Below are 13,200 nucleotides of genomic sequence, written 5' to 3'. Positions count from 1 at the left end.
CAGCCATTGTGCTAAGCTAGGCTAAACTCTGTCAGAACTAAAACAGATTCTGAATTGATTAGAAACAGATTTATTGATTTATTTCCTGTTGATCAACAAGTCTGGAAACATGTTTCATCTTACAGCAGAACAAAACCTGGAAACACCTGGAATCGACCAAAAAACACCTGGAGCTGACCTGGAGCTGACCTGGAAACCCCTGGATCTGACCTGAAGACCCCTGGATCTGACCTGGAGCTGACCTGGAGCTGACCTGGAAACCCCTGGATCTGACCTGGAGACCCTGGATCTGACCTGGAGCTGACCTGGATCTGACCTGGTGACCCCTGTAGAAGATGACCTGTGTGTTCCTGTTCTGTTTGGTTGTGGTTTCTTCAGCTGTGGTGAGAAACGTGAACGTCTGGTTCAAGGCTCCAAACAGGGTCTGGGGTTCAGGGTTGAACTCCACCTTCTGATCGATCAATACATCAGCTGATTTCCCTCATTGATACTCGGACACAGCGATCAGCCTCAGAGACGTGAAGCGAAACAGTCGAGTGTTTTCTAAGAACAGAACAGAGAGTATTTATAACTGTGGTTTCTGTCAGGAACACAAACACAGACCGGAAACACACACACACACACACACACACACACACACACACACACACACACACACACACACTCAGATGTTGTTTTTAAAGCAGCTGAAACACTGAAGCTGCTCTGTCTCAGACTCTGTGTTTGTCTCAGACTCTGTCTCAGACTCTGTGTTTTCTGTTAAAGTCGTCTTCAGTAATTCACCACATTAGAAAACGATGCTGAAGATTCTCTTCATGGTCGTCTACGCTCCTGACCTCTGACCTGTCTGACCTCTGACCTGTCTGACCTGTCTGACCTCTGACCTGTCTGACCTCTGACTTCTCTGACCTCTGACGTCTGACATGATGAGTTAAACACAGCACTGCTGAACCAGCAGCATTCACACACACAGAGGATTCAGATGCTGATTCCCTCCACATCCATGATGCTAATGCTAACGTTAGCTCCTGGTTCAGCAGACACAGTGTTGTTGTTTTTGTTGCTTCACTGCTTCCTGTCTTACCTCCTGCAGCAGAGGACACTGGGTCAGTCAGGACGTATCCGTGTCTGATTGGTCACGCTCCGATCATGTGACCTGTTTCAGCCTCGACTCTCAGTGGTGACTAGCAGCTGTAGATCAGACAGTCTACTTCCTGTTTACACCTGCACACGCTCAGTGTACCTGAACGCCTCTCTGTGTCTCTGCAGAGTTCAGACGGTGATCCGCGGTCGGCCTCGTCTTCCTCAGACAGTGATGAAGATCTTCAGGTGACAAACACGATGAAGACTCAAACATCACAAACACAAACAAACATCAGCTGACGCTAACACGCCTCTGTGTTTACAGCCTCCGCCCACCATGACTGAAGCCCCGCCCATCATGACTGAAGCCCCACCCACCCCACCTGAAGCTCCGCCCGGTGTAATCGTCGAGGTTGAGGACATGAAAACAAACGTCAGTCTGAGCTTCGCCATCTTCATCGTCACTAAAGGGGAGGAGGGGGAGGAAGAGGAGGAGGGGGAGGAGGAGGGGGAGGGGGGGAGTGTGGCCGTCAGACGAGGAAGGTAAAGATCAATTTATTTACTTTCTGTTGTCTTTTTACATCTGAACGTCTCATTCTTGTTCTATTTTTCTGTTGTTTTTTTTTAGGTCTGATGACATCAGCAAGAGAGATGACATCAGCCATGATGTCATCAGTGAAGGCAGTACAAGGCCAATGGCGTTGATTCTCTCCGCTGAGCTGGAAACCAGCAGCCAGCCAATGACTGAGGAGAACACAGATCACATGATCACCACTGGAGACCAGCACCTGTCATCAGGGGAAATGATGACTGATGAGGAAACAGATGACTTTAACAACACCTCATCCAGTGTGGACTCCTGGAGCCAAAAACAGACTCTCTCTGATGACTTTGATTATTTTAACAACACCTCAGCGGAGACTAATGTGCATCAAACTCTCACTGTTTTTGATGAGTCTGATGATTTTAACAACACTAAAATCATGGAGATCTACACTCAGCAAACTATAACTGTTGATTACTCTGATGACAACAACAACACAGGGTCTGATGATTTTAGTAACAAGACGACTGCTCCAACATCACCACTCTCTGATGAGTCTGATGATTTTAACAACAGCACAGTGATAAATGATCAGCCAGTTAGAATTGTTTTTGATTCCTCTCATGACACATTTATCAGGTCTGATGAACCACCGCTGTCTCTTTCTGATGACTTTAACAACTCAGAGGTCCCTCAGCTGAACCCAGACCTTCAGGGTATCACTTTAAACCCAGATAACCTGAGTACCAGAAACAACCAGCAGGGGGCGTTAGGTGTTGAGACAGTGGACGAGCTTGTTCTGGATCCAGTATCTCAGGAGGTCATGAGTTCTAACTCTGAGAAAATGAGCTCAGGAATCCAGGACAGGACCAGTTCTAACAGAGGCAGCATTAGTGAGGGTTTCAGGTCAGGATCTAGACTTCAGGAGGTGTTTCACTCCATCCACAAGGTTGTAGACCTGCTTTCAGGTAACCAGAGAGTGACAGGCCTGAAGGGTAGTCATCATAAGGTTCTTGGTTCAACTCCCTTCACTGGCAGTCAGACAGGTTTTCTCCTGAACTCTGATCAAAGTTCAGAATTTGTTAGCACTGATCCCAAAAAGTCCACCATCTCCAGTACCCTGCAAGGAACTGGTTCTAGAGATTCCACACAGCAAGTTTCTGGTCCAACAACCTCCTGGTCCAGGAGGAGTTCCAGGTCCCTCGCTCGGGTGGACAGTAGTTCAAGCTCAGACAGCTCTGAGGAGGGTCAGGACTCTGGTGGTGCAACACTTGGCCTGGGTTCTGATTCCAGAGACAGCAGTCCAGAGGTCAGCTCCAGCAGTGAGGAGGCCCTGTTGGGTCTTAAATCCTCATCCTCTCCTCCTCTGGTTACCTCACCCGTCCCCTCCCCTCAAACACCAACCAAGTCTGGGAGTTTGTGGTCAGATTCAAATGAGTCTGATTTGTCAGGCTCTGGATCTGAATCTGACTCTCCGGAAGTCGATTCAAGGAACAACTCTCAGAGCCCAGATCTTAATCCTAATCAGGTCCTGATCTCTGATTCTAATCTGGGTCCAGAGTCCACCTTGAATCCCAACAGGTCTGAGATCAGTCAGGGATCAGCCACCATCAGGGTTCCTACGGATGCTAACTCTGAGACTAGCAAAGAAGCTAACTCCATTGTAGACTACAACACTAATACTGCTAGCATAGCTGCCAGCCCTGAGGTTAGCATAGATGCTAAGCCTGATGGTGGTGTAAAAGACACTGAGGCAGGTGCAGAAGCTACAACTGACTCTAGCAGCAATGTTAGCGTTGAAGCTTATCCCACCACTGCTACTGTGTATGGTGCTGATGTTAGCATTAATCTTGACAAGGAGCTGAGTGCTGAAGAGGAAGATGATGCTAGCAAAGAAGCTACCACAGGTTCTGTTGTTAGCATCAAACCCACAGCTGCTGCTGAGTACAGCACAAACCCTGCTGAGTCTGGAGCTAGCACTGATGCTATCGCTAATGTAGAAAAGGAAGAAGGAGGTGCAGATGTTAGCACTGAAGCTAGTCCAGATGCTGAGAACCTGGGTCCAAACCAAACTGCCGGTACTGAAGAAAATGATGCCTCTCCTCTTCCTCCTCCTCCTCCTCCTCTCCTCCTCCCTCTCCTCCTCCTCCCTCTCCCCCTCCTCGCAGGAAGCAGCCTTACCACTTCGGTTTCCTCAATCCCATCAGTCGTTTCTACAGCAGCCAACCACGAATATTAGCAACACAACAGCATCAGTTCGAGAAACCACAACATCGTCACTATCGAAACGTTTACCTGAGTCCAGTCCGCCGCCATCAGATGGTCAGTCGCCACACTAACAGGAAGCAGATGAAGGTTAGCGTAGCGGCGGTGGCTTATCAGGCTCAGAGCAGCAGTGAAGAAATAAACCAGTGAAGATGGTTTAGGTCTGTTAAAGGTTTGATCTGGATTTAACTAGAACTAAATCTTCTGTTTTTACATAATTATTGATCATTATTAAACTTAGTGTAATTAGACTGAAGGCAGCAGCAGATTAGCTTCATTTATTTATTCTGTCTGGTTCATGGAAGGAACTTTCTTTTTATGTCAACTTTTCTCTCTGTTTCTTCATAGGTAATTGTAGCTAGCTAATTAATGTTTACATTAGCTTTGTGGGTTGGTTTAAATCCTGTAAAAGGGTTTTAATAAGGTGTTGGTGGCTAAGTACACGATGTCATGCTAACAGAGGCTAAAGCTAACAGGTAAACAGCTGATTAATTAATATTGTAAATGACAAAATAGTCCATCCTAACATTGAGGCTAAAAATCTCTAAAAATAAATCCAGTACAGATCAGAATAGAGCGGCTAATGTTGCTAACTGCTGGTTCAGGTTATCTGATGTTCTGTCTTTATCATTATAATAATATTTGTCCTGGATGTTCATGATCAGAGTTTTCTTCAGATCCTGTTTCCTGCTGTGACTGTGAACTCTCAGTTTAAATGATGCTCAGTAAACGTCTCAGAGCTGTTCAATCATCATCACATCCACACTTTAATTACAGTTTGTATAATGAACTAATCTGCATGTTCAGAAACATCGTCAGAGTTTCAATATTAAAGAGTTTTAAATAAAGTTCCTCTGGTTCATTAACGTGTCACCTTTTTAAAATGCTGATTTTTCCTATGGACCTCTGACTGTGTTGTTGTGACAGTAAATCAGTCCTGGTTTTGTGTGTTGTTGTGTTGCTGTGACAGTAAATCCTGGTTGTGTAATGTGTTTACTGTCAGATGGTTGTGTTGTTGTTTCCTGTTTCACCACAGCTCCATCACTGACGGAGAAAACATCTGGACCAGACCACAGGACTGAAACTGTGAGGACGAGCCCACACCACAGCTCAGAGTAATCTGATACAGCTCAGAGTAATCTGATACATCTGAGAGTAATCTGATACATCAGAATAATCTGATACAGCTCAGAGTAATCTGATACAGCTGAGAGTAATCTGATACACATCGTGTACTCGCACTGTAGTACTCGAGTACCCCTATGTATAACTATAAATAATAATAAATGAAAAATAAAATGATTAAAAAATATATTAATTAAAACATAAATAATAAAAATAAAGTTTCTTTAAATTCTGTAAAAAATTCTGAAAAAAGTTTGAAGTTGAATTTTCTTCTGAAAAGTTTGATTCATTGTTTTGTTAATATTTAGTCTGTGTTTCTACAACCTGGACTCAGTTTATTATCATCATACAACACACACACACACACACACAGACACACACACCCGTCAGTATCAGGTTGTTTTTGTTGACTGGGAGGGGGCGGGGTCAGTGAGCGGGGCGGGGTCAGTGGAGGGGGGCGGGGTCAGAGGATGACATGATGACAGATCACTTCCTGCTGAACAGATAATAAGAGACGTGGATCAGAGAGAGACCCGATCAGAACCTGCAGGACCCCTGGACCTGGACTGACCTGGACCTGGACCATCAGGACTGACCTGGACTCATCTGGACCATCAGTACTCACTTGGACTCACCTGGACCTGGACCATCAGGACTCATCTGGACTCAGCTGCATATCTCAGTCTAGACCAGTTCTGTTGAGTATTTTCCAGGATGTGGATGCTTGTGCTGATCCTGGCTCTGCTGGACCAGAACCAGAACCAGGCTGCTCCTGTAAGATCCATGTCTATTGATCACCTGATCAGTCGATCGATCGGAGGTGAGACTAATCAATAACTCTGTGTGTGTTCAGACAGGTGAACATGGCAGTGGCTTCCAGCTCCCCCTCCAACAACAGCTGAGCCAGACCACGGTGAGTCTTCATCCTCATCTTCATCACCTGTAACATCACCTGTACCACTGATCAATAACATCACCTATAACCACCGACATTATACTAACAGTATGCTAACATTATGCTAACATTAAGCTAACATTATGCTAACAGCCTGATGCTAACATTAAGCTAACATTAAGCTAACAGCCTGATGCTAACATTAAGCTAACAGCCTGATGCTAACATCGTGTCTCTGTGTTTGTATCTGCAGCCGTCGGCTGTCCCTGATGCTCCTCCACCTCAGACATCCTCCTCCTCCTCCTCCTCCTCGTCTTCATCATCGTCCTCTGAGTCGAGTCAGAGTTCAGAGGTCAGAGGTCAAACTGTTTACATCAGAGTGACTGAACGCACAGATTCTACTGCTGAGAGTTAAAACAGTCTGGTCCTGTGTCCATAAACCTACTACATTACCCATGAGCCTCAGCAGCTTCTGACCAATCAGAGAGTTAGAACAGACTTTAACCCTCTGTCTGTTTTTAATGAATTTGACTTGTGTGACTGAGGAGAAGAAGCTCAGTGAAGCAGCTGAGAGCTGAACCTCAGGAGAATAAACTGACTGAGGATCAGTGCAGCAGCTTCAGCCCCTGGTGGACGTCAGAGGAACTGCAGCTGAACATGTCACTGATACTGAACTCTGGTCCTCACAGGGTCCTCAGCTGCTGAGAGAGCGACAGAACCTGGAGAACCTGGAGAACCTGGAGAACCAGGAGAACCAGGAGGACCTGGAGAACCAGGAGAACAGGGTAAGACAGTTTCAGTTCAGGTTTGGTTGAAGCGTCAGATGAACCTGAAGCAGCTCTGTGACTGGTTTATACTGGTCACTTCCTGTGTGACGTCACTTCCTGTGTGTGATGTCACTTCCTGTGTATGATGTCACTCCCTGCAGGCAGTGGAGCAGACGGACTGGTCTCAGGAGGCGGGCTGTGGGTCAGACCTGTGTCAGAGTGAGGTCTGGTCTCCCGGTAACAGCTCCTCTGGTCTGGCACTCGGTGAACTGGTTCTGCTGGGAGAGAGAGCGGGCGAGCGAGACCAGGAGAGAGAGACCAGGGACGACAGCGTGGAGAGGGAGAGCCAGCGCAGGGTGACATCACTGTGACATCACCACATCCTTCAGGACTTCGTTTCCCATGGTGCTTTGGGCCTCAGTGCTGACACCTGTCTGTCCTCCCTCAGGCTCTGCTGCTGACCGTTAACCACCTCCTGACTCGACCTGGAGCCGCAGACGCCAGCCTGATGACATCAGTGGTGGGCGGGGCTACCACACCAGAGGGAGGGGCCGGTCAGGGAGAGGGCGGGACCAGAGGAGCGGAGGTCAACGCCAAGTTTTCTCGACTGTCAGACAGCCTGACCTTCGACGTGCCGGACCATGGCCAGAGCTACAGTTACCATGGAGACGAGGAGGGGCTAGAGCTGGGTCTGTAGCTGAGGCCACGCCCCTTCTACTGTCAATCAATTATTAATCAATCAATCAGTTATCTGATCTATAACCACTGAACTCATATTACATTATATCAAAGTTTATTATTGTTGTTGTTTTTGGACGAGGAGCGAGTTTCCATGGTAACAGGTTGACGACGACGTCAGGATGGAAACGTTAACGTGATGAAGGTTACGACCGAGCAGCCGAGGTTATTATTAACGTTAAACTCTTCACACTGTGACCTTTGACCTTTGAAATTCTGATCAGTTCATTTTTGAATCAAAGTTTGAGTCAAATCTGAGACGGTTGAAAACATGAGCTCTCATGTCACCACTGTTGACGACACGGAGAAAAATGAAAACTATATGATAATAATGATCTGTATGATTTATGTTTCATCTCCATGTTTATGGGAATAAACTTTAAAATGGAGTTTTCAGTCTTTTTCTTTAACGAGCTGATGTTAACGAGCTGTTATTTAATAAAACAAACTGATCTTTATTTTTAACACGAGATGAATCAAGATAATTTAATTGGTTTGAATTTTAGCTGAAACATCCATGTGTGGGGATTTTAAAAAAGCTTTTATTATGAAAGACAGGAAGTAACTGACTTTAAGAATCAAGAGACTCCATTGTGTCTGTTCATGTTAAAACTTTTCAAACGTTTTAATTCAACATTTTATTAAGAGATGAAATGAGTCTGAAACTGTTCTGATGATTAATTATTGATAGTTATTAATTATTATTTCAGAGGTCGGAGCAGAAACAGTTTTTATTATTTCAGACTGAAACATGAAGAAAAGTTTCAGCTTTAAACAGAAACAGAAAAAATCTCTTTATTCTGACAAAATAAACTGAAACAATAACATTTTATTTTGAAAAGTCGGACGTGTCACTTCCTGTCAGTGTCCAATCATAGTCCAGGACCAAAGGTCAACCAATCACATCCTCAGAGACCCTGCTGTCCAATCACACTCCCCCTCTGTGCTGTGATGTCATCGCACAGGCTCGACTGTTCGGCCAATCAGCTGCGAGCTCCCAGCCAAAAATATGAGGTGTCGTCGTTGAGGCGCGACAGGTGAGTGTGTCTCACCTCCGCCACTTTAAGGTCGTTGCCATGGAGACGAGCAGGTGACCACCCTGTGTTATCCTCAGAGAAAGACGTGTCACATCCTGTGTCCCCGGTGACCTCACTTCCTCTGGGCGGGGCCTTTGTGGAACAGGTAGATCGGCCGCTGGTTACCTGTGAACACACAGATCTGAGCAGACGACTACAACTCCCATCATGCACAGCGCTCAGCGCTAACAAACGACAAACCTGTATGTACCTGAGTGTAGCAGAGTGTGTACCTGTGTGTTTGAGGAGTCTGTACGAGGCGAAGCCCACGCTGTCCGTCAGGTACGAGGTGAACTGCTCAGGTCTCAGCCTCACACTCCTGTAGTTATGGTATGTTGTCTCCTAGGCAACACGGACAGGTAAACCTCAGCAGGTGTCTACAGGTGAATGTCTGCAGGTGTGTGTGTCTGCAGGTGAATCTACAGGTGTGTTACCGAGGCCCTCTTGCTGTGGCTGTAGCTGCTCCACGGCTGCGGCTCCAGGATGAATAATCCGCCCGGCGTCAGGCTCTGATAGGCTCGTCTGAACAGCCTGACCACGCCCCCGTCACCTGACTGCAGCTGCACCCACTTGGTCACGCTCATACACATGATGACATCATACTGACCCCGCCCAGGCCACGCCTCCCACTCTGACACGTAGTCACCCTGTGGGAGGAGTCACAGCTGTGATGTCAGCAGGTTAAGACTGGTCACCTGAGGAGGGGGAGAGGGGGGGCACTCACCTGGATGAAGGTGATGTTGTTGGGGAACCTGGAGGAGGAGGAGGGAGGGAGGAGGAGAGGAGGAGCAGAGAGAGGCCCCCGACTCACCCTGAGGGAGAGGGGGAGGGGGAGGAGGGACAGAGCCTGCTGGACCTCCTCCATCACCTCCTCCTCCCCCCTCCTCTCCTCCTCCCTCCCTCCTCCCTCCTTCCCTGTAGAGGGTGAGGAGGTCGTCGCTCCTCCCCTCCTCCTCCTCTCCTCCACCACCAGGTCATGTGACAGGAAGTGTCTAACGTTCTGCTTGGCGGCGTGGACCAATCGTGCGTCTAGCTCCACCCCCAGGACGTGGGCGGGGTCAAACCTGCGGGCGACGCTCAGCGCCATGTGACCGGCGCCGCAGCCCACATCCAGCACCGTCTTGTCTCTGAACCACTCGGCTTCCAGGAGGCGGACCCGCGGGTCCTCCTCTGACCCCACCCACCCCTCCCACCTGTCGCCGTAGAAACCGTGGTATCCATAGTAACGGCTGTGGTTGCCGTACTGGTAGCGGTGTTTGTCCTTCTTCTGTGGTGGCTGAGCGGCGCCGGGCTGAGGTCTTCCACACCTGCAGGGGGCAGCGCAGAGGTCACGTGACTGGGCCTTCCAATCAGATTACAGCACAGGAATCAACCTCAGGCACAACGCTCACCTGTCAGCTTTAGCCCCTCCCACCAGCGGCGTCTGGAATTTGGTTGGTTGTTGGGTGACAGTTACCGTGGTGACAGAGATGGCGTTCGCAGCAACGTCCGACGACCTCGTCGAGGTGGTGCGTCGCCGTCTCCGCTGGCGACCGTCGCCCTGGTTACCGTGGCCCGGCGGAGGGTGGGTGTGTCTCCTGGGGAGTATGGGGGGCGGAGCCACGTCATCTCGACAGGTGATGGCCGTGTTGAGTTCACAGGGAAGAGGAGACGGAGGAACGCTGCCCTCTGTGGCCGACAGAGGAACTGCAACCACAACACAACCTGTTATCAACTGCTATCAACTGTTATTAACTGTTATTGATTTGTATAAACAGTGATAAAGAAGCTCCAGGTTATTGATCAGTTAGAACAGATCAATAACTCAGATTTACTCCTGTCACTGTTCACACCTGTGATGTCAGGTGTGTTGTTGTCTCACCTGTGAGTCCAGCTGTGGAGGGAAACAGTCGAGCTGGTATCACCTCCCTCTCTCCATCACCTCCACCTCCTCCTCCTCCTCCCCCTCCTCCTCCTCCTCCTCCATGGTGTCTGTTCCTGTGTCTCCTCCTGGACTTCAGGGGGGACAGCAGGACTCCCCCTCCCCCTTCCCCACCCCCCCCGCCTCCCTTCAGGTTCAGGGGGTCAGTGATGTCGCGGGGAACCAGGATCTCTACGGGGTCTCCGCCCCGCGACGGCAGGGGCGAGCACTTTGGTGTCTCCTGATTGGTCGCTCTGAGGAGGAGAGGGGAGGGGTTTACTGTCTCACCTGTGGTGCTTGGGCAGGAACCTTTACACACCTGTGTGACAGACTCACCTGTTCACCTCTTCGTCCAGCAGAGAGTTGAGGTTCAGCGGGTCGAAGATGTTCCCGCCCAGCAGGAAGTGACTCGGCAGCACAGGCTCTGATTGGCTGTCGCTGTTGGCGCGGCGACGGCGCTTGGCCAGCCCCTTGAAGCCGACGCCCACGGAGTAACGCCTCTTCCCGAGTCGCTGAGCGGGGGGAGGGGGGCCGGCGAGCAGCGGGGGCTGGCTGTTGCCGGGCGGCTGGAGGCCATTTTTAGGACAGAGGGGGCGGGGCTTGGCCAGCATCGGCTGCTCTGATAGGGAGACGGAGGCGGGGAAGGCGGGGCTGACTCTGACGGGCGCCTGCTGAGGGAGGACGGGGTCTTTGTCCATCCTGAGCATCTTCTACCTGAGGACACGTCAGCCAATCAGAGAGCTACAGAGAGAGGGGGAGGGGTTAGTGACTGACAGGAGGCAGAGCCAATCAGATTCAGCACAGAGACACTGATCAGTTCTTACTGATCAATCATTAACCTGTCAATCGATCAGTAAAATGATCACAAGCTGTCAGAACAAACATTAATTATCTATCAGTTATTGATCAGTGTGATCGATCATACTCACCGTCCTCTGTCGTCCTCAGACCCCCTCCTCTCTGTTTCCACTCTCACTCTGTGTGTGTGACAGAAATAAACCTGTGTGTGTGTGTGTGTGTGTGTGTGTGGTGGCTAACTCCCCCTCCCCCCTGTAAAAAACCGTTCTAGCCCCGCCCCTGCCGCTCACTCCACAAATCCCGGACTGCTGTCATGAATAATTCAAACCAACCCTACGAGACAAACAGGTAAACAGTTAGCTTCACCAGCTAGCCACATCCGGCTAACATGCAGGAAGCAGCTAGCATAAAGCTAGCACACACACACTCACGCCCCCCTTAAGAAAAACAACTTCCAAAACACCCCCGAAAACCCGCTCCCCGCGCGAGAACAAGCCCCCGCCAATCTGTCCGTGCACGTGAGTGCGCGTGTCAGTGTGTGTGTGCGGGTTGATGAGTCATGACTTCAACTACTGCGGTAGACTTTAAACTGCGACTAGCTGCTAACTGTTAGCTCCTCGACCTAAGCTCAAGCTTTTATACGCCAGCTACGGAAACACGTGAGCGACCACAGACTCAGCCAATCGCGTGCCGAGATCAGGTTCCGCCTCTCCCGCGCTGCGGCCAATCAGACCCGAGCGGTCGTCTGATTGGTCGCAGGCCGGGGAGGCGGGAGAATGGGCCGAGCAGAGAGGTGTCCTGAGCGGCGCCTGACTGGAAACACGAGCACAGCGGAGAAATAAACCGTTTAACGGTAAAAACAACAGGAAATATTTAACAGCTGCGGTAATAAACATTCACACCGAGACTGTCTGACGAAGTCTTAACCCGAGAGGTTTGATTTTAGCCTGGTTTAGCTCCACATGGAGCGGGGACGCGCCCGACCGCCCCACTAGCTCAGAGACCTCTTTGCCCTAATTTGAGTTTTACAGGTAAAAACAGTCCTCCCTGTCTGCTGTCCACCCCACAACACACTCTAACAAACAACACACATAAGTTTATTAATGAGTAAACATCTGAGTTCAGAGTCCACCAGTACTTACAGACTAATTTAAAGTTTCAGAAAAAGTCAGCCTGACAGTCTAAATGAGGGAAAAACGCTTCATCAATAAACAAAACTCAGTGAGTTATTTGTATGTTAATTTAATGTGACATAAGCTCAAAGTTTGTGCTTCAAATTAACTCTTTACCTTGAATTATTGACCCAGTTTGCTGAGTGGTCATCATTTATTCAAACTAAACTTTATTTTTCATTAAATGTAAACAGCTGGAATCAGGCCCAGAGAGTTCAGAGTAAAGCTGAACTGTCCATTAGTTAAAAACCAGCGTTCGTGTCTGATATCCAGCCTGGAAACTGACAGAAATATCAAGAGTTAAAAACATAAAACTGAGTTTGGTCAGTTTGTTACAGCCACAGCACTTCCTGCTCCAGAAGGAGAAGAGGATCATGGGTAATAAACACTGCTGGGCCGTGATTCAGACATGTCTGACTCTGAAACACTTCCTGTTTTAATGGAGTCGTCACTGATCTTGGGTCTGTCTGACTGTGAGGGTTTGTTTGTTAAAGGAGCTATATGTGTGTTGTTGCTATCGCTACATGGCTAACATTAGCATTAGCAGCCGTTTACTGACCAGTCTGAGGAAACATGAGTGCAGCATCAAACTTCATTCATTTACTCACCAGGAGTCCAGAGGAGGAAAACAACACCAACATTAACTCTTGTTAATCTATTTATCACTTCTTTTCTAGCTGCTAACCAGCTAGCCTCGGACCACATTGCCACAGTGAGTCCCTGTAGCGTTCAGTTGGTCCTCAGTCCAACAGGACAGGATGAAGACGTCGCTCTGCTCAGAAGAAGCTAACGTCTAGCTGTTGATGCTAATGTTAGCTGGGTAGCGATAGCAAAGAG

At 48.8% G+C, this 13,200-nt stretch overlaps 3 protein-coding genes across 3 annotated transcripts; 2 read left to right on the top strand and 1 right to left on the bottom strand.

Annotated features, from left to right (window-relative positions):
• Positions 1 to 240: 240 nt before the first annotated feature.
• LOC108882330 (dentin sialophosphoprotein-like) lies at positions 241 to 5,146 on the top strand. Its single transcript, XM_051069610.1, has 4 exons — positions 241 to 383; positions 1,270 to 1,329; positions 1,409 to 1,626; positions 1,712 to 5,146. The coding sequence occupies exons 1-4, from the start codon at positions 336 to 338 to the stop codon at positions 3,864 to 3,866; spliced, it is 2,481 nt and encodes an 826-aa protein (XP_050925567.1). The 5' UTR covers positions 241 to 335; the 3' UTR covers positions 3,867 to 5,146.
• Positions 5,147 to 5,507: 361 nt separating this feature from the next.
• Positions 5,508 to 7,806, top strand: LOC108882328 (uncharacterized). The gene is made up of 6 exons (XM_018674775.2): positions 5,508 to 5,791; positions 5,871 to 5,930; positions 6,166 to 6,264; positions 6,602 to 6,697; positions 6,841 to 7,035; positions 7,128 to 7,806. The coding sequence occupies exons 1-6, from the start codon at positions 5,732 to 5,734 to the stop codon at positions 7,374 to 7,376; spliced, it is 759 nt and encodes a 252-aa protein (XP_018530291.1). The 5' UTR covers positions 5,508 to 5,731; the 3' UTR covers positions 7,377 to 7,806.
• A 131-nt stretch (positions 7,807 to 7,937) lies between these two features.
• LOC108882332 (7SK snRNA methylphosphate capping enzyme) lies at positions 7,938 to 11,821 on the bottom strand. The gene is made up of 8 exons (XM_018674777.2): positions 11,323 to 11,821; positions 10,730 to 11,134; positions 10,355 to 10,647; positions 9,885 to 10,179; positions 9,218 to 9,800; positions 8,928 to 9,140; positions 8,727 to 8,835; positions 7,938 to 8,619 (listed from the first exon to the last, which is right to left on the bottom strand). The coding sequence occupies exons 2-8, from the start codon at positions 11,098 to 11,100 to the stop codon at positions 8,567 to 8,569; spliced, it is 1,917 nt and encodes a 638-aa protein (XP_018530293.1). The 5' UTR covers positions 11,101 to 11,134; positions 11,323 to 11,821; the 3' UTR covers positions 7,938 to 8,566.
• Between the last annotated feature and the right edge of the window lie 1,379 nt (positions 11,822 to 13,200).

Source organism: Lates calcarifer, unplaced genomic scaffold, assembly GCF_001640805.2.
Source record: "Lates calcarifer isolate ASB-BC8 unplaced genomic scaffold, TLL_Latcal_v3 scaffold_58_122, whole genome shotgun sequence".
In the NCBI taxonomy this organism is placed as follows: domain Eukaryota; kingdom Metazoa; phylum Chordata; class Actinopteri; family Centropomidae; genus Lates; species Lates calcarifer.
The sequence above is the reverse complement of the archived record's forward strand: the minus strand, read 5'-3'. Positions and strand labels throughout refer to the sequence as shown.

What these genes read in the sequence shown, in the direction of transcription:
- LOC108882328 (XM_018674775.2), top strand. Translation starts at nt 5,732, where the DNA reads ATGTGGATGCTTGTGCTGATCCTGGCTCTGCTGGACCAGAACCAGAAC. An exon ending in AACAGCTGAGCCAGACCACG is followed by an intron (nt 5,931 to 6,165) that starts GTGAGTCTTCAT and finishes TTGTATCTGCAG; the next exon opens with CCGTCGGCTGTCCCTGATGC. An exon ending in TGGAGAACCAGGAGAACAGG is followed by an intron (nt 6,698 to 6,840) that starts GTAAGACAGTTT and finishes CACTCCCTGCAG; the next exon opens with GCAGTGGAGCAGACGGACTG.
- LOC108882332 (XM_018674777.2), bottom strand. Translation starts at nt 11,100, where the DNA reads ATGCTCAGGATGGACAAAGACCCCGTCCTCCCTCAGCAGGCGCCCGTC. An exon ending in CTCCACAGCTGGACTCACAG is followed by an intron (nt 10,180 to 10,354) that starts GTGAGACAACAA and finishes TTGTGGTTGCAG; the next exon opens with TTCCTCTGTCGGCCACAGAG. An exon ending in GGAGGGGCTAAAGCTGACAG is followed by an intron (nt 9,801 to 9,884) that starts GTGAGCGTTGTG and finishes TGCCCCCTGCAG; the next exon opens with GTGTGGAAGACCTCAGCCCG.
- LOC108882330 (XM_051069610.1), top strand. Translation starts at nt 336, where the DNA reads ATGACCTGTGTGTTCCTGTTCTGTTTGGTTGTGGTTTCTTCAGCTGTG. An exon ending in TTGTGGTTTCTTCAGCTGTG is followed by an intron (nt 384 to 1,269) that starts GTGAGAAACGTG and finishes GTGTCTCTGCAG; the next exon opens with AGTTCAGACGGTGATCCGCG. An exon ending in GTGGCCGTCAGACGAGGAAG is followed by an intron (nt 1,627 to 1,711) that starts GTAAAGATCAAT and finishes GTTTTTTTTTAG; the next exon opens with GTCTGATGACATCAGCAAGA.